Here is a 27,594-nt window from a genome sequence, read left to right as displayed (position 1 = left end):
ACTATGAACCTGCTCCTTCAGAGGGAGTGTGACCCCACCTAGAGCAGTCCACAAACCACTCAGCCAGGCAGAGGAACCACCCACCACCAACAGCATCTTTTCTGGATTAAGCTTCAGTTTATTGGCCCTCATCCAGTCCATTATCGCAACCAAGCACTAATTCATCACATCCGCTGCCTCACCTGCCGGAGATGAAAAGGAGCAATAGAGCTGCCTGTCATCAGCATATTGATGACAACGCACTCCAAAACTCCGTATGACCCCACTCAGCAGTTGCATGTACTATGTATGTCAAACATGTAGACGTTAAACAGCATGGGGAACAGAACCGGCCCTTTCGGGACTCCATACTGAGGAACCCATGGAGCTGAGCAGTGCTCCCCAAGAACCAACTTCTGGAGCCGGCCATCCAAGTAAGAATGGAACCACCGCAGTGCGGTGCCCCCAACACCCAACTCACACAGCTGCCCCAACAGGATACCACGGCTGATGGCATCGAAAGCCGCTGAACAATCAAGGAGGATCAAGAGTCACAGTCCCCCAGCCTCTCTCCCTACACAGGTCATCACACAGGGCAACCAGAACACACGTCCCCAGGTCCTAGGTCAAGTCCTAAACCAGCCTTCCCCATGTTGGTGCCCTCCAGCCGTTTGGGATTTCAACTCCCAGCAGACCCACCAGGCAACACAGCCATCGCGGTCCGAAGCACATGAAGGCACCGGGTTGGGCAAAGCTGCCCTAGACTGTCCGTTCAAGCACAGACCTTGGCATCCTCCTCTCTTATGCTGACTCTTCCAGATATCTGCACAGCAAGCCTATCTTCTACCTCCTTGGTCTTTCCATCGTTGTGCCACCCAAGGCTGCTTGTGACACGTCCATCATCTACTTGCATGTAGGGAAGAGACCAGAATGTCAGGGAAGGGCCCTGGATCCGTTGGCAGAGAGTCTGCCTTGCACGGAGGAGGTCCCTGGTTCAACCCCCAGTGGCGTCCCCAGGCAGGGCTGGGAGAGACTCCAGCCTGAAATCTGGGAGAGACGCTGCCAGTCAGTGCAGACAACACTGAGCAAGATGGAGCAATGTGTTTGACTCAGTGTAATGCAGCTTCTGAGATTCCTGTGCTGGAATGGTAAGATGAGAGAAGCAGTGGCTGCTACAAGGGTTGGGCACAAGCCTGATCTGATTCAGGGCCCACCTGGCACTTTGGGCTGTCCTGACCCAGATAACGGGCACTGAATTGATTGATGAAAACCTGTTTAATTAAGGTTTTAAACTTCCCAAGACGCAGCTGGGAGGGGGACGTTGGAACTGCTGCCATCTCCTTCCCCCTCCCTCCTAACTGCAAGTTTAATCAAGGTTTCCAACCCTAATTAAACAGGCAGTCGGGGGGGGAAGTGGCTGTGTTCAGCCCTGCTGGGTGCTGCTGTGCTAGCGTGTTCCCTGCGGGGAAAGCGTTGGCAAAGCAGACCCCCGCGGAGAGCAGGATTGAACCCTCTGCTCACCAGCAGATGAGCGGAGGGTTTGATTCTGTTGGGTGCCTGCCTGCCTGTAGGAAAGTGCTGGAAAAGCAGGCCTGCAGAGGCTGGTGGCTTCGTCTTCGTCCTGGCAGCTGCTGGGTGGGCCAACCTGATCTGGGGCTGTGTCGACCCAATGTGATCTGGCCAAATCCTGGATTGGTCCAGATTCAGCTGATTCAGTTTGGGATCCAGGCTTTGGCCAGATCCGGTGCACATCCCTAATAAATAACATGTGAGGTTTGTTCCCTTGCCTTCTTTGAGCTGACTTGTTATGGTTGCTGATGCCATTTTTGGTCTTATTCTTACCTGAACTTTGTTGATAATTCTGTTTGTTAAAAATTGTGTGTGTGTGTGTCCCATTTTGTGGGGCGGAATGGCATGATAGCAAGATTTTAATAAATAAATAAAGTTGGAAGGGCAATCCGCTGCCAGGAAGCCCATTCCAACATTTAAAAGGCCTCCTTCATCATAGGTTAACACTGGGTCACAATGTGCTTCTATGTGAATTCCTTGTCAGTATTTTTGTTGTTTTCTGGGCCCAGTTCAAGGTGTTGGTTCTGACCTTTAAAACCCTATACGGTTTTGGCCCAGTCTATCTGAAGGAGTGCCTCCAACATCATCAGGGATGCCGCTCAACAAGATCAGCCTCAAAAGGCCTTCTCTCTATCCCACCAGTTAAAACAGCTAGACTGGTGAGAACTAGGGAGAGGGCTTTTTCTATTGTGGCTCCCACCCTGTGGAATTCCCTCCCAAACGATCGCCATGCCCCCGCTATGATGAGCTTCCTCCAGGCCTTGAAGGCTCTTCAGACAGGCTTTTGGGGTGGGTTAGGTTTTATTATTGTTGTTGAGATTTCTAATGTTTTAATGTATTTGTATGTTTTTATTATGTACGTCGCCCAGAGTGGCTGGCCAGCCAGCCAGATGGCAACTAATAAATCTAATAAATAAATAAACAAAATTTGAGCTAAGATGACTTTTTGGGGGCTTTCTCATAGCTCAAATCTGGTTTGCAAAATTATGTTTTAATTTGAATTCTGTTTCCTCCTCCACTGTCACCACCACACCTTCCCAGTCATGAATGCAATTGGATTTAGGGGTTTTTTTTAAAGGTAAGTTGGGGAACAACTCAAAGTATAAAACTATTGTATTTAGGGATCCAGTAAGAATATTGCTGGGAAATTAATCCACAAGTGTTAAGATGGAAGTTTTCCTTTAGGGTTGAGCTTTGAAAGCAATTTTCCAAATGGAAGAATTTGAATTCTGAAATGCTGCCGAATTTCAAGTTTGTGTGAAGTGTACCTACAGTTCTAATCAATCTATTCTCTTTCCCCCAACCTTCTTTCCTCTAGGAAAGCCTTCACCAACAAAGTACCCTCCAGCTGTTTTGGACTGCAACTCCCATCAGCCCCTGCCAGCACAGCCGTGTGATGTTGCAGCTGACGTGGGATATAGCTGTGCTGGCTGGATCTGACGGGAGTTGTGATCCAAAACAACTGGAAAGCACCAGGTTGGGGAAGGCTGCTGTAAGATAAGGATTCCCAGGCACCACCCATAAGTAGAGGGTTGGCAGTGGGAAGCAATCAGCAATGTAGCCAATAGCTTTGCCTCTGTCCACCACCAGTTCAAAGTCCTGTGTCCAAATGAGACCTAGGCAGCTTCCAGACAGTCGCTATCTTTGGGTGGGATTCAGTCACATAATGGCAATTCAGGTTGCACAATTATAGTTGATTGTGGACCAGTAAATACCCTGGAAAGTGTGGGATGACACTTGCTTTGATACAATGTCATCTAACCTCCCCGCAAACAAATCAGGACGAATGCTTGATAAACTGGTCACCTGGATATCAGGCATGGGGGCTGGGGGTAGAGGACATGATCCCAGATCCCAAATCCCTTCCTCCTATGCATTCATTTCTCCACTGAATTACTATCTTGCACAGGCCTGGGGCCTTCGCCTTTTCTGCATAAGATCTTTGTGTGTCTCTGAATCCTTTCCGGTACTTACCTTCCCAGCAACATCCCATGCTCAGTCCATCATGACCAGCCACCACATCTCTAAGCCACCAGAGGGATCTCAAACAAGGTCACCTGGCAAACAGGATCTACTAGTGCCTTACCTCCTGGACAAATGAGGTGGCAGCTGAAGGATTGCAGGCCAAACCGTGCTACCCAGAGGCATCAGCAAGGTCGTCTTTAGTGGCCCTGTCCAGAGACTCAGGGCCTGGTCAGGTAGCCGAGGGAACCAGCACAGATCCCCTGTGCTCCCTAAAGCCCCAGCCTCGCCCTCCAGTTTGAAGCAGCTTTTTGTCTTAATGAAGATGTCACTCACTGACATCACCTTGAGAGGCCTGATTTCGTGACCAGCTGTATCCATAGGTGTGCTTCATCCAACAACAACAACAACAGTAATAATAATTCCTCCAACATTGAAACCTTCCATTAATCCCTCAATTTCCCTTCTTACATGTTCTCTTTAAGGTTGGAGGGGTGTGTGTGTATCTCAAACCAGGGCTCCCAGGAACCAAGATCTGCCCACCAGCAGCACCCTATTTCCACTGCAAGCCTAGCAGACGTAGCTCTGTGCTCGTCTGCAACACCAGCCTGCCTCTGCACTCAGTCTGCTGTTGCCAAGTGCCAGCCCTGGTACACCTTGCCCTGTGGCGGTTGTGGTGCTGCCACTGAGGGCTGCCTGTGGCGTGGACCCATGACAGGGTCTTTTCAGTGGTGGCTCCCCCACTGTGGAATGTCCTTCCTGGTGAGGTGCATCTGCCTCCCTCAATATTGACTTTCAGGAGGAATTTAAAAAGATTCCTGTTCACCCAGGCATTTGATGGCTGAAATACACTGTTCCTGGCAACCTTGAGATCACTGGCTGAATGTTGTAAACGGTTTTTAGAAAGTATTAGAATGCCTTTAAATTGTTTTGTTTTTTTGTTAACATGTTTGCCACCCTGGGCAACTTTGGGAGGAAAACAGGAAGCTGCCTTTTACCGAGTCAGGCCACTGGCCTATCTTGACAAGTGTCGCCTGCACCGTGATTGGTTGCAGGTTCTCCGTGTTTTCAGATGGGGGACATTCCTAGTCCTACTTGGAGAGACCACTGGGCACTGAACCTAGGACCTTCGGCATGCAAAAGCAGATGCTCTACCGCTGAGCTATGGCCTGTCCCCTGCAGCTCTGCTCTGTTCCCTTTCCATGACTGCTGCCTGGGATCTTGACCTCTGCTTGGAACGGACGGGGCACCCACTCCTGGCCCATCTGGACTGACAGCCAGCTCCGTGGAGTCCCAGAAACTTGGCTGCCTTGATCCAGATTTTTGTGGAGGCCTGACTTTCAACTCCTCATGCCCCAAATTTCCCAACCGCACATAGCACCCAACTGCCTGTCTCCACAGACCTACCCAACATATCCCAAACTTTCCCTTTCCATCTGTCTCCACCATCCTACACACCTTTACTAACAAAATTATTCATGTTAACAACATCTTCAGCAAGTGCTCCTCCGTTCTTCTCCACATCTTTTGACCAAACAAAGACCCCCTTGGGCCATCAATCCACCCTCTCACATTTCTACCTGTCGAGTGTAGCAGTTGCTCACACGCTCCGCTGTTAACAGGCCTTCCCGCCCACCACCCTGGGTTCTTCCCCCATCTTCTCCCCTCTTGAAAATCTCCCCCCCCCAATTCTCATCATCTCACCCTGTCTTGGCAAAATTGGTCCAGTAGGTCATGACGACGGCACTCAACATGACATCGTTCTTGGAGAAGTTGCAAGGAAAGAGATCTGTGGCGCCAATCATGGGCACGCCAAAGACATAGGGGATCTCATCTCCGTGGGCCGCGTCAGCCCACTCGGGCCGGGTGTCAGTCTGGCAGTGGTGGTAGAAGGTGTAGAAGTAGACAGGGGACTGGTACTCAGCATGGAGTTTGGCGGTGGCTACGGCAGGAGCTACCCACTGGTGGTCGGTGAAGAGAGCCAGGAGGGTCTTGCGGCGCATCTCGCCATTGTCTCGGTCAGCCCAATCTGTGTACATGAACTTGATGGTCTCACGCAAGATGTCCTTGCCTTCCGGGTAGCCATACAGGTTGTCAACAAAGTTGGAAATGGTGAAGTCGAAGTAGCTGGCTGAGATGCCATCTTCGCTCTCCATGGAGTCCTCCACAAACTTCAAGCCCTCTCCCTGGTTGACCCCAATGAGAATGTCATAGTTGAGGAACTCTCCCTGCTGCATCAGGATCTCTGGGTCATCTGGGACCACGTCTCCATCCACCACGGGGCCAAAAGCAATATGGTAGCGTGCAGGCTGGATGTCTTGGTCGACCAGCTCCCGGTAGGCCTTACGCCGGAGGCACTCCACTGTGTCGCTTGTGTCCATGTGGTCACAGCCGACCTTGGAGGCCAGCATCCGGGTGTACTTGAGGGGCTGGTAATTTACCGACCAGCTGGAAATGGCTGTGCCACTCTGGGCAATGGCTTTCTGGAACAGGCCTGTCGGTGGGGAAGGAAGCGAACAATCGGTGGTCAAGAAGTGAAGTGGAGGTGGGTGGAGAAGGGATGGGGGTATAAGACAGGCAGGCTTCCCATTGATCAAGGTAAGGGAATATGGTGTAGTCCCTCATGGGATGCCAACGGGAAGAGCTGCAGTTCAGTGGTGAGAGCGCCTCCTTTGCATGCAGGAGGTCCCGGGTCCAATCCCCAATGGCATCTCCAGGTCAGGCTGGGAGAGGCCCCAATCTAAACCCTGGGGAGCAGCTGCCTGCCAGTGCAGGCAATACTTTGCTGCATGGCTCAGAAGTCTGACGTGGCATGTATGACACAAAAAGGCCTTGCACATCCTTGCCTGGGAGAAACTGACCCATGAACTGAAAGAGTTACCAGGGTGCAATGCTGGACCAGAAGATTTTGCTGCAGCATGGCGGCCCTTCATGACTTTATACGACAGATATACGCTCCCCATAAACTATGATTTTCTCTGGAAAAACTACTGAAATAGAAACACAATGCAAGTTGTATTCTTCCCAACTATGAGCCAACACAGGCATGTGGAGATTTTGTTGCAGCTGCTTGTTTGCTGGGCGTTTAGATCTGGCTCGTGCCTTACGATGAATGTTTTTGTGCCCTTGTATTTATTTTTGCAATATAGTACAATAAAAATCAGCAATAACAACAACAACAAAGCAGCTTCCAGTGTCCACTTGCCTTCGCTGCTGGCTCCATGTCAGTGGGGCAGTAAGCACCTTGGACAAGCTCCTTGAAATTTCGGACTAAAACCCAGAGTGGACTCCACTGCCTCACTGACATGGGGCCACCACCCGCCACTGCATGCCGTAAGCTTATATGTTTGCCCACCTACCCTAATGTTGTCTGCCCTGACTAGTATCAGCTGTCCAGAATCTCAGAAAAGAGGATCCTGCCCTATCACCTGCTATTTGACCCTTTTATTTGGAGATGCTGCCAGGGATTGAGCCTGGGACCTTATGATTGCAAATCATACTCTGTATTACATCCCTCCCCCCCCCCAAAAGACAAAGGGTCAAAACAAAGTGGAAGAGCAGCAGCTTGATGCCCATGTAAACAGAAGTGAAGTACTTCAAATACAGGAGGAAAATACTGACCTTCCCAAAAGGGAAGTAACTCTGTCCCCGGGTTTTTACACAGCCCTCTAGTACGATGATGATGGACTGCCTTCAAGTTGATTCCGACTTATGGTGATAGGGTTTTCATGGTAAGCGGTATTCAGAGGGGGTTTCCCATTGCCTTCCTCTGAGGCTGGGAGGCAGTGACTGGCCCAAGGCCACCCAGTGAGCTTCAGGACTGTGTGGGGATTCCAACCCCGGTCTCCCAGGTCGCAGTCCAACACCTTAACCACTACACCACACTGGCTCTCACCCTCTAGTACAGAAGTTCCCAAACTATGGTCTGTGGACTATAAATGGTCCGTGAGCTTCATTCAGATTGTCTGTGGCATATCTGGGGGGAAAGGTTTGGGAACTGCTGACCTAGCGGTTTCCAACTCAGGATGTTACATGTAAATTTGACAGGTATTTTAATATGTATTATTATTCATTATTATTAACTTTTATTACCTGCTGTTCACCCAAAGGTCCCAGGGCGGGCTACAACAATTTTAAAATACAGCATTAAAAACAATTGCAAACATTCTAAAATCACAAAATAGGGTGGATCCTAAAAATATATGTCCCAGGTGTCAAAGGCCAGGTTAAAGAGGCGTGTATTTTATTTTATAGTACATATTTTAAGAAATGGCCAGTTTTATTTTGAAAAGTTTTAGGCTAGCTTGTTTTTAATATCTGATTTTACCAGTAATTTTAATATATATTTTATGTAAACTGCTTAGAACGTAGGAAGCTGCCTTATATGAAGTCATTGGCACATCTAGTTCAGTACTGATGTCTTGGCCACAGTACTCCATGCTCTGATAACTTTCAGATTATTGCAATGCGCTCTACATGGGGCTGCCCTTGAAGACGATTCAGAAACTTTAACTGGTCCACAATGTAGCAGCCAGATTACTTGCTGGAGTTCCCTTTAGATCTCATATAACAGCTGTTTGAAAACATCCACGTTGGTTGCCTGTTTGTTTCCAGGGCCAATACAAGGTACTCATGCTAGCATTTAAAGACTTAAATGACTTAGGCCCCAAATATCAGAAAAACCCTCTCAGGTCAGTAGAGGGGACCCTCTTGGTAGTTCCACCGCCCTCAGAAGCTTGGCGGGTGGTGACCCAGGAGAGGGCCTTCTCTGTGGCAGCCCCTAAGCTGTGGAACTCCCTCCCCACTGAGGTGCGTCTAGCACCTTCACTGTACAGTTTTCGGCGAATGTACCCTGGCCTCTGACACCTGAGACATGTATTTTTAGGACCCACCCTATTTTTTTGTGATGTGATTTTAAGTTGTTTTTAATTATACTGTATATTTTAAACTGCTTAGGGGCCTCAGGGTGGAGGGTGGGCAATAAATTGACATAATCATCTATTATTATTATTAGGAGGAGGAGGAGGAGGAGTAAGTAGGGGTAGCAGCAGCAGTAGTAGTAGTAATAAGCAGTAGTAGCATTAAGTAGAGGCCTTATCCCAGTCTGCATCTGCACTGGAATTGCTTTTTAAGATGCTTTTAAAGTTGTTTTCAGGATGTTTTCTTTTAATATGTTTTTAAAGATGTGTTGTTTAAATTTTTTTAAAGTCTTTTGTTTTTAGGATGTTTTAAAGTGCTTTCAGTGTTTTTGTTTGCCACTCTGCGCTCCTTCTGGGAGGAAGGGTGGGATATAAATTTAATAAATAAATAGATAGACAAATACATAAATCATTATTCACTACATTGGCTGGCAGCGTCTTGCCAGGGTTTTAGGCAGGGAATTTCTCCCTACCTGAAGATGCCACCAGGGATTGAACCTGCGACCTGCTGCTCCCCCACTGAGCCATGGCCCTTTCCCCAAAGTGGTTTTGATGATTCGGCATCATATAGCTAAATAATAAAACAAATTAAAAGCAGGCACTACCTTCCGAGTGGTGGGACAGGATGAGAAGGTTGACACAGGAGGCCCCAGCTCCAGAGCCAAAGATGGTGATCCGCTCTGGGTCACCCCCAAAATGGCCGATGTTCTCGTTCAGCCATCGCAAGGCCTGAATCTGGTCAAGGAGGCCGTAGTTTCCTTTGGCGGACTGGTCCCCAGTGCTCATGAAGCCTGCCAAGGGGAAGAAAAGAGTGGCGTCATAAGGAGGGGACGGAGGCAGAAGTACGCTGCGATTTAGGGCCAGCTGATTAACCTACAGCTGACAGATGTGTAGATATAGGCCTCAAGTGTATCATACCACTTTAAACAGTTCTGGCTTCCTCCAAAGAATCCTGGGAAATGTGCTGTGGTTCAGGGTGCCATTGTTAGGAGACTCCTATTCCCCTCACAGAGCTACAATTCCCAGGATGGTTTAACAATCAATCCCTCTTCCTCCAGGGACCTCTGGGAATTGTTGCTCTGTGAGGGGGGAAATAGGGGTCCCCTAATTACTCTTAGCAGCCTTAACAAACTAAAGTTCCCAAGATTCTTTGGGGGAAGCCATGACTCTTTCACATCCATATATAGAGATAGGGAATACCATGATCTGAATGATCCTGACTTTAGTGTTCAGTCATACATCTTTGCATTTGAAAAAACACTGTTAACAAAGTAAAATCATCTCGAGCCAGTGGTTCAACCGACACACTCCATCTGTCCCACACAGCCCTTTTGGAAAATGCTCAGGACCCAATTCTGTCAAGCCCCTGCAGGAAATGAGTTCCACCACTGTACAGGCTCAAGCAAACGAAGCGGCGTCACTAGCGGGAGTGCGGGGGGATGCAGACCTCCGGTGCGCGCCCTCCCAGGGGCATGGACAGGGGTGGCTGGTCTTGCGTGCGCGCGCTCGCCACGCTCCACGCTAATGGTGGAAGGCCTGTCCAGACTTCACCGCCAGCGAGCAGGCACCTGCTTTCGGTGCGCACCGGACCGGGTGCCGGGGGGCAGGGGCATCACTAGCGGGAGTGCGGGGGGATGCGGCTCTGGGTGTCACCCCCCTCATGGTGTCACCTGGGTGCAATCTGCACCCCCGCACCCCGGTAGTGACGCCCCTGAGCAAAGGCAAAATCACCTGGGGGCTGGGGAGAAGATCCTTGGCAGAGCTAACAGAAGCTGGACAGGGCAACGGAGGCAGGGGAACGGGGGAGGCGGCTCCGCTTTTTCAGCTGCTCTAGGAAGTCTGCTCAGTTTCCCTTTTTCCTTAAGTCTAGAGCAGCCTTCCCCAACTTGGTGCCCTCCAGATGTCTTGGACTACAACTCCCATCAGCCCCAGCCAACCATCTGGAGGGCACCAGATTAGAGAAGGCTGCTCTAGACTTTGGTATCTTCCTCCTGTCTCTGAGAATCCAGAAGTCTGCTAACCAGTTCTCCCCCTACCTCTCCCCTCTGATTCAGCGTATGGCCCGAAGTGGTTATTTCAAGGAAGACCACTCAGTCCTGCATCCATTTCACACAAAAGCAGCTCAGGAAAGCGATCGATCAGAAGGCATTTGTTTCACCTCTGATAAACATTGCATCTACACACGACCCGATCTCCTTCAAAAATTAATCATTGTTCCGTCCTGGGGCCCTTTTTGCTGGAGATAACAAGGCCTCGCCGTTAATTATTAAAAGCTTTTTAATGAAATGTTAATTTTGGCCGGGTCTGGGTAAATTTCACACCCACTGGGGGAACAAAGGGAGGGGGCTTGAACTATGGACCGATGCAGATTCTGCAGACAGTGCTGAATCTCAAGAGTCCAGTCTCCAGGTCTAAGTCAGAACCCCCCAGCCGCCAAAGGCAAGCCTGCTTCCCACACCACGCAATGCCTGCATGCAGCTGCCGCTCTGCACACGGACATGCACCCGTGCATACCAGCCCAAAGCACAGCTGCGTCTAGTCTTCCATGTGAATTTTCTTGCATCGGAGGGAGATTTCAGTGCAGAAAGAAATGTGCTTGAACAAAATACCCTTTTCTTTTCTTTTTTGGCATATGAACGGAGAACAGATTTGCTGCGCAAGAGGCCATGTACAAAACCAGCCAAAGATCAGTACAGAGGCCAGAATGTCGCCACACACATGTTCCAAAACATGGCACTAATTTCCAGGCGTTTTTCTTATTTTCTGAATACGTATTTTGCAAGAGAGAGGGGAAGCAGAAATCAAGGCACAAAGGCTCTGTACATTTACTCTGCTGCTACCGTGGCTTTAGGAAGTGATGTTAGCCACAATCTATATCAATCCTGTATCCATCCCATTCGTTCCTATGAAATGCTGCATTTTGATGCGTTTTCCCCCAAACCAGCTTCGATCTGAATCAAGAAAAAGAACGCACAGTGCTGCTTTTTAAGCTGGTAACATCTACACAGCTGAACAATCACAGAGTAAAATGAAAGGCAACTGGAAAGAGTTTCACAGCTGCCTGGAACACGGAGATCATTGAAACGTGCAATTCCATCACAATGAGTTTCTATAAGTGGCTCGTAACTCGAGGCAGCCTTCCCCACCCCTAAGGTGGGATGTATGGGTCGCATACACACCATTCATTGAAAGACACACCCGTCAAATAATCTGGGGACCTGTAGTTTTTCTTACAGGGAACTGTAACTGTGCAAGCAGTAAACTACAGTTCCCAGGATTCTTTGGAAGGAAAAATGTGCTTTAAATTCCTGGTGTGTACATAGCCTTGGCTTATCTGGGATAGAGCAAGGAGTCATGACTTCTGGGTCCCCTTCCATTCCATTTCCCCCACCCCCCAGCACAGAGATGGTGTGGGGTAGGCCGGAACTCCCCCTACCCAGCACGCCGAGCCGGTAGTTCACAGTGACGACAATCACGTTGCCGTACGCGGCCAAGACGCTGCCATCGAACATGTTCCCAGTTCCTTCCATGTAGGATCCGCCATGGATGAAGAGCATGACTGGCTTCTTCCCGCTGTCTCGGATATCTGTGAGATGAGAAGGGTAGAGACAGGCAGCGTGAGGCTGCGACGTAGAAGCAGGTCCCCACCACTAGTGCCTTATTATCAGTGGTGGCTGGTGACTCCAATGTCAGAAGGGCAGTGGAACCCTTGAAAGTTTGGACTAAAACCCCACCCTGCAAGAGAAACACTTCTGTGCATGCTCACTGCTCCATATGCACAACAGGAACTGGTAGCTGGGGAAGGCTGGACAGTTATCACTGGGGTGGGCATGGGGAACTGGTGTTGTAAGGATCAAACCCAGCATATTTGTGGATGAAGGAGTCAACACTCCAAGGGTTGGATGAAATTACAAGGCCTTGAGAAGCCCTGAGGAAGTCAGGTCACATTGATGCGAGGACTGGCATTCATAAGATGGGCTGGGGTGCTCAGGTGAGGTGGGGGACGCCTTGGTTAGAAACCCCAACAGGTCTGTATAGAAGCCAAATGTCAGGGAGTTACAAAGGGTCCTCAAGACTGGCAGATCTGGAATCCAATGGGACCAGAGTCCCAAATCCTACAGAACAGTGGTGGCTGGTGGCTCCAAGTCAATGGGGCAGTAGAATCTGCTCCGGGTTTCAGCATCTTAAAAGTTCAGACTAAAAGCTGGAGCGGATTCCACTGCCCCACTGACATGGAGCTGCCAGCCGCCATGGCAGCCAGACTCAGAAGCCAATGGACCTGATGCTGCGGAGGTGGGTGATTAGTTAAAGGTCAGAAGTTTAGCCAAAGGAACATGCACACTTTCCTGAAAGTCGCTGGGATGTTTTGGATTTTTTACACACACACACACCATTCATTAGGAAAAGATGGTCTGAGGTCGAAGGGTCTTGGCGGGTTGCAGCCTCTCTGCTCATGAACCACACCTCCCTGTAAGAACGTGAAAGGCAGCCCCTCTCCTCAAATCCCTGCTTCCATTTCTAGGTCACATCCCATTTCCATGGCAACCTGGAGCCTAATTAATTCGCTGCAAGGGGGGAGCGTTAATTAGGCACACCAAGGTCTTAATTAGCAGTTTCCACTCAGCCCCTCCCCCTGCCTTTCCTGAAGGAACAGATGGGGAAGGGGTGGGGCCAAAGGAAATGGAACGCACCTCTGTGCGCAACGCATGCACACGCCCATTGGACTTCAGGCCACTTCACCCCTTTCACACTGGTGTGGCCCTTGTTCACACCCCCTTGGCCTCCCTCTGTCTGTCCAGTTCCCAAGAGACTCATCCCACGTTTCATGCTCTTCAAGACCCCTCCTATGGGGCGGCACATTTCCTGGTGAACTCCTTCCTCTCTCCTTGCTGGGCCCTGAACACATTCCACCACTGCTTTCCTCACACTCATTTCTCCGCACGCTCTGGAAGTCCTGTGCCAGGACTGGTGCGACGGCACACGTAAGCAAAGAGGTGCCAAGGAAAGAGGGTGCCATACAAAAGGTATGACTCTAAAGGACTCTCTGTGACGCTGCTAGAGATGGATGGCTCTCTAAGGGCTTCGTTTTTTCCAGTCTTAAAGTCAGTTCTCCACATTTTGGCAGCAATTTGTGATTATTTTTTAAAGAAAATTCTTCACCATTTTAGCACAGATTCCTCCCAATAAATACATTTTTGTATGCAGTTTTGGCTAATATACACATTTTTGCAAGCCATTTCCCCCAATATGTTTTCGTGTATGTTATTTTCACTAATATATGCATTTTTATGTGTGGTCCCTCTTAAAGTATGCATTCCGCACATGTAGTTTGGCACAAGAACAGCGTTGCAAAATTCAGAGGAGGGTGCATTTCAAAGGATAGCTGTGTCTCAGTTTGCATACTTTCGGAAAGTGCAAATTATGTAGTTGCTCATTAAAACACAAAGTCAACTTTCTCATCCATCCCTAGACGCTACAAAGGCTCCTGTGGTATAGCACTTGGCAATGAAAGTGTCTTGACGTTCCCCTGCAGAGGCACTGCCACCCTCCCCCAGCTCTCTGAGCCCCACTGCAGACTTTTGCAGTGAGACCTCCATCGCCGAGGGCAACATCGCCGAGGTGGGTGTTTGCACCCTTCCTAACTGTTAGAGCCATACGACAATGGAACCAATGACCTAGGGATGTGGTGGGCTCTGCAACCCTAGAGGCCTTCAAGAGGCAGCTGGGTATACTTTACCTATTGGGTATGCTTTAATTTGGATTTCTGCACTGAGAAGGGGGTTGGATCTAGGAAAAACTTCCCAACTGTTAGAGCCAGACGACAACGGAATCAATTACCTGGGGAGGTAGTGGGCTGTCCGACACTGGAGGCCTTCAAGAGGCAGCTGGACAGCCATCGGTCGGGCATGCTTTGATTTGGATTCCTGAACTGAGCAGGGGGTTGGACTTGATGGCCTTACAGACCCCTTCCAACTCTACTGTTCTATGATTCTATGACCATTAGGTGCCGACAACTATACAGGAGTATCCAAAAACTGGGCAGCCCCGAGAGAGGAGAGAGAGAGAGAGAGAGAGAATGCTCAAAGATGTATCAATGGAGAAGGTGGGGTTGGCATTTCCCTCAGTGAGTCCCTGTCCTACTCCTAAATACCAGCAAATGCATCCAGATCCTGGGATACACAGAGGCTCAAAGCCCTTTGCTCACTGTCACTGCATCACTTACAACTCAGCCATCACCAGCCTGGGGCCCTGCAGATCCTTTGGACTACAACTACCACCAGCCCCAGCCAGCACTGCCATGCTGACAGAGGCTGATGGGAGTTGTAGTCCACAGCATCTGGACAGCAAAGCCTGCCTCACACATTTGCTCCTGCACCTCCTCAAGCAGCGGCCACTTTCTGGGCCTTGCACTCTGCCCTCCGCACACGTCCCTGGGCCCTTCTGACTAGATTGGTGCCACTGCACAAGCGACTCTTACAACAGAGTCATGAGAAATTGTACGTTAAAGCCACTCCAGGGGTTCATGGACATTTCTCAAGTGGCCTCTGTACAGACGGCATGTGTTGCTCTGGTTTGAATGGACGTGGCATGATCTCAGAAGAGCCCTACAGCTGGATCAAGTCCATCTCATCTAGCTTCCTAGAGGCCACCAACCAGATCCATCCAAATAATACCTGGAGATCGCGGGATGAAAGAAGGTTTTTAACTGTACCTGTGTTTTAGAATGTTTCTAACTGTAATTGCGTTTTAGAACATTTTTAACAGTAATTGTGTTTTAGAGTGTTTTTAACTGTTTTGAGAATGCTTTTCTTTTTGCTGCTGTTAAATTGTTTTGTTGATGTGTTTGCCACCCTGGGCTCCTTTGGGACGAAGGGTGGGCTATAAATTCTAATTCTAATAATAATACAACTTTTCCCCTGCTGCTGCACTCCAGCAACTGGTATTCAGAGGTATACTGCCTCTAGACATGGAGGATCCATACAGTCGTCATGGGTAATAGCCACTGATAGACCTCTCCTCTTCCACGAAATTATCCAACCCCTTTCTAAAGCTAGCAGCCATCTCCACATCTTCTGGCAGAAGGAAATTCCATTTGTTAATTATTTGTTAGCATCTATGTATTTAGATATGGGATGGGTCAAGGTATCTTCCAGGAGAGGAAATTTTATGTGAATTGTACCACTGCTCTTCCATTTTATGCTGAAGAATTCTGTTTTCTTGTAATATGATCTGCTTTTAAATATGTATTCTGCATTTTCTTATATTTGTTTAATTGTGGTGGCCTGTGGCTTTGAACAGTAAAGATTTCTTCTTCTCTTTGTTATGTGAAGAAAGAGGTGACTTTTCCTCACCCTGATTCGAGTGTCCATGAGAGCCACTGACTGGCCTTGAGTCATTTCAATACTCTATGCCAGCCTTCAGGGCCGGCCCCAGTCTTCCCCCGGCCCCAAGCCCCCCCCCCAGACTGTGCAAACAGCTCCAACTACCTCCTCTCTTTCTGTGAATGTCCTGCGCACTTGGCGCAGGTCGCTGCCATCAACCAAGATGGCAGAGGCTTCTCTAAGGGACTGATACCCCCACTGCCATCTTTTTTGATGGCATGCATGTGTGCTATGCTGCATGTATGCACATGCCTGCCATCAATCAAGATGGCGGTAGGGGCATTAGCCCCTTAGAGAAGCCTCCGCCGCCATCTTGGTTGATGGCAGCTGTGCGCACCGTGCATTCACGAAAAGGGAGGAGAGGTAGGTGGGGCGAGTGGGTGACGCAGGCCCACACGGTCTGGAGGGGGGGGCTGGGAGGTCTGTCTCTGCGATATGTGGCAGGGCCGGGAGTCGACCCTGCTGAGGATCACGGAAGGGGAGCGCTACCCCCATACCCTAAGGAGGGGCCCTCAGGCAATGCCCGACCTGGCCGCCCTTTGGCGCCACCCAGCCAGCCTTCCCAGCCTGATGCCCTCCAGATGTTAGGGATGAGAATTCCCATCAGCCCCAGCTGGCTGGAGCTGATGGCATTTGTAGTCCAAAACATGTTGGCTGGGGCTGATGGTTGATGGTGTGCAAAAGACCTGGAGAGCCCCAGATTGGGGGAGGCCTATTGTAGGTGTTCAAGGAGAAATGCTTGATGGGCTCAGCTATTCTTCACAGCAAGAGAGTGGCAAGACAGAATTGAAAGCCAGGAGAGTAATCTGGTGCAGAGGTTCCACTTACTTGCAGGGCACCACTGCACACACAGTGGTGGCAATCAATGCACTCTCAAGCCTTCAGGAAACCCTTTTCTGACTGTGACTCTGAAGGAAGGAAGGATTCTGGGGCATGTTCTGTGGTGCTCACTCATCGTAGATAGGACAGTCTTCCTCAACATGGAACCTCCAGAGGTTTTGGACTACAACTCCTATTAGCTGGGAGTTCTAGTCCAAAACCAGTGAAGGGTACCAGGCTGGTAAGAGCCTGTTTGGGCCTCATTGTCACCAGTCTTTGAACTGATAGCTCATCTTAGATCAAGCATATCAATCTCCCAAAGCTGAACATTGTGGGGGGAAGATCCATAGCGGTGGTTACCTATCTTTCAGGAATGCATGTTCACAATCACTTATCTTCAGATTAAGGATCCCCCTCCTCCAATTTATTTTTACAAGGAGCCTCAAGGCACCTCGGAATGTGATTTGTCAATGCCAACCACCACATTTGCCTGAGCAAACATTAAAGTCATCGCTGGAGGCTCTGCTCTGAATTCTCCCACCAAATGATGTGTGGCAGGTGGTGACTGGGGAGGGAGCCTCCCCACCTGTGCAATGCACTCCCCACGAAGGCCTGCCTGGCACCCAGGCGGTTTACCCTTTCGGTGCCAGGCAAAAATCTCTTCATCTTCTTTTAAGGCTTTTAACTAGCATTTCACTCTGAATTTGACCTGGTTTTATGCTGTATTATTTGAACTGGTTTCATGCTGCAATATATCTCTGAATACCAGTTACTGGAGTGCAGCAGCAGGAGAAAGGTGGCATTATTATTATTGTTATTATTATTATTATATGTTTTGTCAGACAGAAGCCCCTTTGGCCTACTACAGGGCTATGTTCTTATGTGGGATATATTTCCCCTGTAACTATGGAATGGCCTTCCCCTTGTCAGATGAGAAGCGGCTTCCATCACTTGCTTCACGCATCTTATAAAGACGGATCCTTTTGCCAAAGCTTTTCCTGACCCGTAAGTTCAGATCCTGCGTTCATTTTCTGAATTCCTATTTTTTATTTTGTTTTATATGCTTTCTGCTACTCCTTTACTGGTTTTTAAGTTGCATTTTTGTTTCAATATTGTTTATTGGTTTTATGGTGTACACTGCTCTAAACTTCTTCCCCCGAAAAAATATTATTTATAAATGATTTTAAATAAATAAATAATGCACACATAAATGCATAAATAATCACCCCGTAGTGTCAGAATAAGGCCGCATTCATGAGAGAAAAAAACCTGCAAGTGTTAAAGAGACTTCTGCAGGAACTGACCAGAAGGCCATGCCTGGACTCCTAGACGTGATTTTGTAAATTCATGTTTGTTGTTGAGTGTAGGAATGCATTGCAGCTCACAATTTTAGTTCACAAATTGGACTAATTTTATAGTCTGGAGTTTCCCTCTCCTCAAATTTCTCCTTTTCACAGTGCTGAAGCAGGCACTGTGGGGTGGGACAAGAACAACGCTAAGGTTATGATGAACTTTGCATTCCTTCTCTGCTTTAATGCAACCCCACTCTACATATTCAGCAGAACGAGGGGGTAGAATCCTGAGCATGCACCATTTCATGATTTCTTCACAAGGGGGAAAATGTACAACGCTAGGACAAGGAGGGGAGAAAGGGGCTGGCCCAGCGTCTTCCCTGCTCTGCTAGTTTTCTGCTTGCAGGGAGTTTTCTTAAAATACATCTAGGAGACTCTTTTTAAAAATGTGATCCGTCATTTTCACCTTGAAGCAATGTAGCCTCCAACCTCATAGTTCATCACCTCATTCTGCCACCCTCAGTAAAGGTGGCACTGGGTGCAAAAGAAGGTCTTTTAGGTATCTCTGTATGTTTGTTTTATCTTAACATAAGACCAAAAGAAGAGCCTGGCTGCTGGATCAGGGCAATGGCCCATCCAGTCCAGTATAGTGCCTCTACCTATGTCTTGCTTTTTTTTGTTCAGATTTGCATAGTTTTGATTACAATAAACACACACACACATACACAAATGAGCTTACAACCACAAGACTTAACCTCGCACAGTTCTGCAAGATCAGAAGAGTTCACTTCCACTTTAAAACTAACCACAGTACCCCATTATATCCAAACTGCGGTTTCTTTAAAAACGTTGTGGTTTGTTAAAACAAACCAGGATCAAACAGTGGGTTTCAGATCCTGGCTTGCTCTGAAACCACAGTTTCCCAAATTTGGATGTAATGGGAAACTGTGGTCAATTTAAAAGCGGAAGCTACTAATATCCTCTTCAAGGTTGAGCATGAAGAAGAGAACAGAGAGGAGGTGAGGGTGCGTGTGGCTCCTACAGATGTGTGTAAGATGGTGAGGAAGCAAATGGTCTGTTGTGAGAACATGGTCTGGATATTCTCAAAAAGAGAGGCTGGAACTATATTTGGGGTGAGTGCTATTTTTCTAACAGCAGAGAATTTCCCACCATGTTAGGTCTTTTTTTTTTTAACATGGGATTAAAACACCCAAGAGAGGTATAGTTTGGACACCTATTGGTAAGAAATAACTCTAGTGTACACAACAACTAGGACCTAAGAGTCCAATTTCTCTGTTGCATCTAATAAACCAAAAATATTCACATCCACAGTTTTCATTCTCCATTCCACTCCCTCCACACAATAATGTCCTGTAGGGCTCTTTTTGTTTTTAAAAAAATCCCTGTGTTTCTTTCCTCAAATTAGAACTCTAAATCTACTTTCAATCCTATCGAAATAAAGTATAAAGGTTGCAAAAAAAAAAGTGTGTGTGGGGAGAGAAAAGATAATGTTAGCCCGCTTTTCAGATGTCCCCCCTCCCAATTTCATGAACTTTTCCTGCTTGGGCATATTTGTGAGATTTAAATCCACAGAATTACCTGAAACATAGCTGTCTAACTGTTTAGGGGTAAAATGTGATTGAAAACAATAACACTACCACTGAAAAATTGGAGAATTATTCTTAGCATGTTTTGTCAGACAGAAGCCCTTCTGACTTTATCTGGACTTACTCTTAGTAAGCGGGCACAGAATTGCACCCTAAACTGGTAAAGTTATGGCATAAAATATTTATCGATAAACTGTGGGGAATTTAGGGTTGCCAGGTTCCTGGCCTGAGACTGATCCTGTATCTTTAGGAGAAGAGAAAGTCAGCCAAGTGCAGGTGTTCTTGCAACCCTGTAATGGGAAAAACCACAAGGTGGAATTCTCCCTTCCCTCTGCACAACTTTTAAAGATACAGAAGACCTCCTGGAGGCTGGGCCTGGCAACCAAGATACAGGATCAGTCTCAGGCCATGAACCTGGCAACCCTAGTGGGGATGGACCCTGACTCGGTGGCAGAGCGCCTGTTTTGCATGCAGGTCTCCCTGATGGCACCTCCAGCTACAGCTGGGAAATGCCCCTGCCTCAAACTCTGGAGAGCTGCTTCCTGTCAGTGCAAACAATACTGAGCTAGATAAGCCAATGATCTGACTCAGTGTAACGCAGTTTCCTATATTCCTACATTTATTACAGAGACTAACAAAACATCTCCATTTTTAAAAGGACTAGGGAACAAATGATGGGAAAAGCCTCTTCTCTGCCTGAGAACCTGGATAGCTGCTGCCAGTCAGAGTAGGCAATACTAGGCCAGCTGGGCAAAAACGGCTTAAGACAGCTTCCTGCATTTCGTCCAATTAGGCTATATTTCTTACGAGAAACTGTGGTATATCCTATTAACCAGGCAAAGTAGCACAACAGTAGCAATGGCTGGTGGCTCTGGGTTAGTGGGGCAGGGGAATCCGTTGGACAGCTCCTTGAACATTTGGACTAAAAGAGAGCTTTGCCTATGAGGCAGTGCAATAAATAAACAAACAAACAAACCTGGAGTGGATTCCACTGCCTTACTGATAGGAAGCCACCAGCCAACACCGCACAAGAGAGTTATAATTTTTTTCCCTCTGGCTCCATTTCCCCCCTCCCACTCTGCTGGCTACCCTGTGTTCTCCTGGACTATGTTTCCCATGTTCCCCTGGGCCAATGCAGTACTTCTAGTCCAGGGATGGGGCACTGGTGGCTCTCCAGATCTTGTTGGACTACAACTCCCACAATCCTTCCGCACTGGCCACGCTGGCTGTAGAGGCTGACCCAAGTAGCTGAGAGTTTAACAACATCTAGAGTGCCCCAGGCTCAGGGACAAGCTATTGTCTGCAGTCGATGAGGAAAAGGAGGGAGTGAATCTATCCCACCCGCCTTTTCCTATAAAGGGGGCCCAGGGCATATTGGATCACCATTGTTGTTTTCTTCTCGATCAGCTTGGAGACACAGTGCTAGCAAGGCCACATCCGCACCACATACTTAGAGCAGTATCATACCACTTTAAACAGCCGTGCCTTCCCCTAAAGAATCCGGGGAACTGTAGTTTGTTAAGGGTGCTGAGAGCTGTTAGGTGGAAGCCTGCTGTTCTCCTCACAAAGCTACAATTCTCAGAATTCCCTGGGAAGAGGAGATCAATGTTAAATCAATCTGGGAATGGTAGCTCTGTGAGGGGAACAGGGACCTCCTCCAAATAACTCTCAGCATCCTTAACAAACTACAGCTCCCAAGATTCTTGGAAGGGAGGGGAAGCCACGACTATTAAAAGTGGTATAATACTGCTTTAAATGTGCAGATGCGGCCTACATGTTTCCACTTGCAAATTGCACCTGTTTTTCTGGTGTTACGGGAAACTTCAGTCAGTGCAAGGATTTCTCATAAGAAACTAAGAAGAGCCTGCTGGCTCAGGCCAAAGGGGGCCCAAGCGGTCCAGCCTCCTCTTCTCACAGTGGCCCACCAGATGCCCCAAAGGGAAGTCCACAAGCAGGACCGAAGCCCAACAGCACTCTCCCCTCCTGCACCTTCCGGCAACTGGTTTTCAGAAGCATGCTGTTTCTGACTATGGTGGCAGAGCATAGCCATTGTGGCTAGTAGCCACTGATAGCCTTATCCTCCTTGCGCAATGGAATGCTGTTCCCTCTCCTCCACCCTCTGTGCCCCCTAAATCTTTTCTGGGTTTTCCCCCAACCTACCAGAGCAGATTTAGCGACGGCACAGAGTGCACGTGGGGGGGGGGAATCCCCTTGCACGAGTGGTAATCCTTGCACTAACGCTTTTATTTAGTTGAATACCTGCCATAGCCTTTAAGGAGAGGAAGAGGGCAATGCTAATTAAGGGAGATGCCAGGTTTAAAAAATAATTTTAAGAACATAAGAAGAGCCTGCTGGATCAGGCCAGTGGCCCATCTAGTCCAGCATCCTGTTCTCACAGTGGCCAACCAGGTGCCTGGGGGAAGCCCGCAAGCAGGAACCGAGTGCAAGAACACTCTCCCCTCCTGAGGCTTCTGGCAACTGGTTTTCAGAAGCATGCTGCCTCTGACTAGGGTGGCAGAGCACAGCCATCACGGCTAGTAGCCACTGATAGCCCTGTCCTCCACGAATTTGTCTAATCTTCTTTTAAAGCCATCCAAGCTGGTGACCATTACTACGTCTTGTGGGAGCAAATTCCATAGTTTAACTATGCGCTGAGTAAAGAAGTACTTCCTTTTGTCTGTCCTGAATCTTCCAACATTCAGCTTCTTTGAATGTCCACGAGTTCCAGTATTATGAGAGAGGGAGAAGAACTTTTCTCTATCCACTTTCTCAATGCCATGCATAATTTTATACACTTCTATCATGTCTCCTCTGACCCGCCTTTTCTCTAAACTAAAAAGCCCCCAATGCTGCAACCTTTCCTCGTAAGGGAGTCGCTCCATCCCCTTGATCATTCTGGTTGCCCTCTTCTGAACCTTTTCCAACTCTATAATATCCTTTTTGAGATGAGGCGACCAGAACTGTACACAGTATTCCAAATGTGGCCGCACCATAGATTTATACAACGGCATTATGATATTGGCTGTTTTATTTTCAATACCTTTCGTAATTATCCCTAGCATGGAATTTGCCTTTTTCACAGCTGCCGCACACTGGGTTGACATTTTCATCGTGCTGTCCACTACAACCCCGAGGTCTCTCTCCTGGTCGGTCACCGCCAGTTCAGACCCCATGAGCGTATATGTGAAATTCAGATTTTTTTGCTCCAATATGCATAATTTTACACTTGTTTATAGTTCTGAGTGTTTAGAAAAGGCAGATAAACAATGGTAATTGGAAAGCAAAACCAGATCCCCTTTCCATTAAGTCCATTCTTCTCTCACAATCAGTTAAGTCACCAAGAAATAAATAAAGGGATGTTGAAAAATAACGCCCCCCCCCGGCCCTTTCTCCATAAAAATCTAGTTTAAGTTCTAATGTGGGATTTGTGGGTGAGGGGGCATTATGGGAAACGGACCAAGACTGGGTTGGTTCGGTGGAAGATGCCCCCACCGCCACGCCAAATACAAGCATACACACCCAAAGCCAAATAAATTATTCCATTTACAATAAAAATCTTCTAAACCCCAGTTTAGATTCCCAGTAAATCTCCTGACCTTAATGGAATAAGGGGGCATTTTTCCCTTCCAGAAAAAGGAGGGAGAAAAAAAAGAGGAAAAGGTAAAGAAAAGAAGAGAACAGAATCACTGGCGAAAATTGTGATGATTTTGGAAAACAAGGGGGGGTGCTTTTTTGTTCAAAGAGAAGACAAAAAAAAAAAAGGAAAAAAAGGGGGGTGTTTTTTTCCCAAAAGCTTATATATTATTTGTTCTGGTTTTTATAAAAAAAGAAGTAAAAAACCAAAAAACCAAAAAAAAAAAAAGGAAAATAGTTTTAAAAAGCAAGACTTTGAAACATGCAGAAAAAATACCTTCGTCTGGAGTGGGATTGTTAGCTGACGCCTCCTCACGCTTTTTCGTGAGCGGACCTAAGAGCAAGAAAAAAGAAGAAAAAAGAAAAATGGGACGGGGGGTAAAAAGAGAGAGAAAGATCAAGAAAAAAAGAGATTGTTTTTGGTTCATCAAAAAGGGGAAAAAGCATTTTTTTTTAGCAAAATACAAACAATTTTTTTTAGGTTTCTTGAAGGGTGTATGTGAATGTGTGTTGCTGTTGGTGGTTTCTGTTTTTTCCTTTTTCCCCAACCAAAAAGAGAAAGAAAATGACACGAAACTACAGAGAAATTGGAAGCTGTGAAATTAAAAGTTGGTTAGAGAGGAGCCAGGTGGGAGGATGCAGGAGGGGAAAGGGGGTTGGGTGTGGGAGTGAGATCCCGAAAGGAATGCAACCAACCTTGGTCTCCCAACCTCACAATGAATCCCAAGGTTGGGGAAGGGGGCTGATTCCTAGAGAGGGAGCAGACTCGCCACCTTCGCCGCCGCCACCTCCTTTTCTGGCTGGGCTCTTGTGACCTTTAACTGGTGTATGACCAGCAGATATTCAACAGGTGCAGCTCTCCCCACCACCACCACAGATCTGCACTGCAGAGATGGCAACGGTGGCACCTCTTGGATTCCTGTCAGTCACCATGCACTTGTCAAAGGCACAAGCATCCTTCCAGAGGACAGATAGGAAGGGAGGGAGGGAGGGAGGGCTAGGATGATTGAAGAAGAGTGTAAGGAGGGAGGGAGGGAGCAATATAAAGCAAGTTAACAGTAAACGGAGTTTTGTGTCTTCAGGTTCTCTTTTTAATTGGTGTCCTAGAGAGATAGTTCAACTCCTTGAGCTCAAGCCAAGAACGCTGCAGGAGTCTACAGAGGCGTTGAGATGGGACTCTTGGCTTCCTACAAAAGCCTTCAGGAACACTGGAGTTATCAAGGTAGATTGGAGAGAGGGTGTGCATGTTCCCGCTGTAGGTGGAGGGGTGCCCAGATTCCCTTGGTCAACACTGCCTAAGAGCACTTAGCTAGAGAGGAGGCAAAGAAAACAGGCGGCAGCACCAGTAATGCCCCCACCAAGGCTGACCCAGCCCCTTCCATGAGAACGGGTGGGGGGTCGCTAGCCTGTGGAGCCCACCCAGCCTAGCAGCTTCTACCCCAGTGAGGGAGGGGAGGATCAGCCAGGCACTTTGCACCACAAGGAGAAGAGGCGAAGGCGATGCCAAGATGTCACTTTGAGACCCCGGGATTGGTTCTCCCCTCCTGCCGCCCCTCTGAACTCTGGAACTGTGGGACGCAGGAAGATCTGGAAGGGTTGCGGGAAAGGCTGCAGAATAACTGCCTGAGCTCTGCTAAGCAGACACTGAGCTGATCACGGAGATGAAGAAGAAGGAAGAGTTTTGAAAAATAGGAAAAGGAACGCACAGGCCAAGGTGAAAGGCGCGTTACGTCTGGCTTAGCTCAGCTGGCCAAGTCTGGGGCAACTCGATAGCAAAGGCATTCCTCTTCCCTTCCACGCATCTCCCTTCCTCGCTCCCTCCGTGGTGTTATGGGGAAACTGGCACTTACAGATTAAGGCAGAAGGATTTTTCATGGACTGGCAACTTGCCCCGGGGCAGCCACTGCTACATAAGGAGTCCAACAAGAGGGAGGGAGAAAAACAGAGAGAGATATGGAGAGGCGGCTAACGATTCCCCACCAGCCCCCTGACCTGCATCCCACCTTCCTGCAATGCCAGGCCGCATGACTCTTGGAACAAGCCCATGGATCCAGCTCATCCTGCTGCCTCCCTGCCTGCCATCGTCCCCTTCTTCTGCTCTTACGCAGCTCAAGGCATGGCTTTTTTTTAAATCCCTTTCTGGATTCCTGAAGCATGTTGTTCCAGCGATTAACAGCCATTCATGCCAAGAGCAAAAAAGGAGGGAAGAGAACTCCCAGTGTGTGAAGCAGGCTATGCCAAAGGTGGGGAGCCCAAAAGCGCTACGCTAGTTGACAGAGGGCCCAATCCAGTGAGACGCATGCAGCTTTCCAAAACATAAGGCCCGCAGTAGGTCAATCTGTCACACTCCTATTAGTTTTAAATGTCCTGCCCCTTCCCAAGGAATCTTGGGAGCTGTAGTCTGGTGACAGAGCAGAGCGCATTCTCATTATTCTCTCCTCGCAGACTGACAATTCCCAGCGTACACTGGGAAGGACATTAATATTACATCACTCTCAGCCTGGAGCAGCCTTTGCCAACCAGGTGCCCTCCAGATGTTTTGGAAGCTATCTCCCATCAGCCCCAGCCAACACTGGCAATGGTCAGGAAGAATGGGAGTTGTAGCCCAACAATATCCAAGCAGCACCAGGTTAGAGAAGACTGGCACAGATATTTATTTATTATTTAATTTGTATCCCAGCCTTCCTCCCAGCAGGAACCCAGGGTGGCAGACAAAGCGCTAAAAACACTTTAAAACATCATAAAAACAGATCTTAAAATACATTAAAACAAAACAGCGTTAAAAACATTTTTTAAAAAACAACTTTAAAAAAGAGTTAAAAACATTATTAAAAAATATATTAAGCAATTCTATATGTTCCTGAGGTGATTCTTCTGTAACTGTGAAAAAATAGAGGGGAATTATTTTCCCCATTGCGGAGGGGTAGAATTAGCCTTCCAAACAGTGACAACATTTAAACATCGACACACATCTAAGGCCACATCCACACCATATACATTTAAGCAGTATAATACCACTTTAAACAGTCATGGCTTCCCCAAAAGAATCCTGGGAAATGTAGTTTGTTGTAGGGTGCTGAGAGCTGTTAAGAGACCCCCTTTCCCCCTGACAGAGCTACCGTTCCCCAAGTGGTTCAACACTCAGTCCCTCTTCCCAGGGAACTGTTTAAAATGACTGTATAGAGTGGTATGGTACTGCTTTAAAGGTGTGGTGCGGATGTGGCCTAAGTTACAAACTTTCCTGACTGTAATTCTATTGGAGGGCTACTCTGAGGCGAACGGGGAGGTTGGTGGGCCTCCATAGCTACTTCCTACAGCAACTTGCTGTCAAGAACATAATATAAGGGACTGGCTGAGTGGGTGAAAGGAGTGGTCAACGCCTCCTTACAACAAGGCAGAGTTCCAGGTTGCCAAAAGGAGGCAGTTGTAAGGCCTTTGTTAAAAAAGCCCTCCCTGGACCCCTCCATAATGGATAACTACCGGCCAGTGTCCAATATTCCATTCTTGGGTAAGGTAATACAGTTCCAGAGATTCCTGGATGAAACGGAGTATCTAGATCCATTTCAATCTGGTTTCAGGCCTGGGTATGGGACGGAGACGGCTTTGGTGGCCTTGGTGGACAACCTACGCAGAGAACTGGACAGGGGGAGTGTGTCCCTGTTGGTTCTGCTGGACCTCTCAGCGGCTTTCGATACCATCGACCATGGTATCCTTCTGGACCGCCTAGCTGGGATGGGACTTGGGGGCACTGTTTTGCAGTGGCTCTGGTCATTCCTGGAGGGGTGAACCCAGAAGGTGGTATTGGGGAACTCCTGTTCGACTCCTTGGCCGTTGGCCTATGGAGTCCCTCAGGATTCTGTCTTGTCCCCTATGTTATTTAGCATCTACATGAAACCGCTGGGAGAGGTTGTCCGGGGGTTTGGAATTTGGTGCCACCAGTATGCTGATGACACCCAACTCTATTTCTCCTTTCCACCTTCTTCCAAGGAAGCTGTCTTGGTTTTAAACCGGTGTCTGACGTCAGTGGTGGATTGGATGAGGGTGAACAAATTGAGGCTTAATCCAGACAAGACAGAGGTGCTCCTGGTCAGTCGTAAGGCAGATCAGGGAATAGGGATACAGCCTGTGCTGGATGGGGTTATACCCCCCCCTGAAGACACAGGTTCGCAGTTTGGGTGTGCTCCTGGACTCAGCTTTAAATTTGGATTCCCAGGTTTCTGCAGTGGCCAGGAGGGCTTTTGCACATTTGAGATTAGTGCGCCAACTGCACCCATTCCTTGACCCGTCCGATCTGGCCATGGTGACACATGCCTTAGTCACATCCCGTTTAGATTACTGTAACGCGCTCTATGTGGGGCTGCCTCTGAAGACTGCTCGGAAACTTCAGTTGGTACAATGTGCTGCAGCCAGAATGTTAACTGGGGCTGATTAC

The 27,594-nt window shown here is 48.1% G+C and overlaps 1 protein-coding gene across 1 annotated transcript in view; it reads right to left on the bottom strand.

Moving 5' to 3' along the window:
* The window catches only part of NLGN2 (neuroligin 2), a 58,389-nt gene that overhangs the window by 6,091 nt on the left and 24,704 nt on the right, over positions 1 to 27,594 (bottom strand). Inside the window, exons 3-6 of the mRNA XM_061589477.1 lie at positions 23,440 to 23,496; positions 11,866 to 12,015; positions 9,035 to 9,220; positions 5,215 to 6,004 (exon numbers count right to left, since the gene is read on the bottom strand). Of these exons, the coding sequence (XP_061445461.1) occupies positions 5,215 to 6,004; positions 9,035 to 9,220; positions 11,866 to 12,015; positions 23,440 to 23,496 (1,183 nt within the window). The remainder of the gene's footprint in view (positions 1 to 5,214; positions 6,005 to 9,034; positions 9,221 to 11,865; positions 12,016 to 23,439; positions 23,497 to 27,594) is intronic.

This window comes from Rhineura floridana, chromosome 11, assembly GCF_030035675.1.
Source record: "Rhineura floridana isolate rRhiFlo1 chromosome 11, rRhiFlo1.hap2, whole genome shotgun sequence".
Taxonomy (NCBI): domain Eukaryota; kingdom Metazoa; phylum Chordata; class Lepidosauria; order Squamata; family Rhineuridae; genus Rhineura; species Rhineura floridana.
The sequence above is the reverse complement of the archived record's forward strand: the minus strand, read 5'-3'. Positions and strand labels throughout refer to the sequence as shown.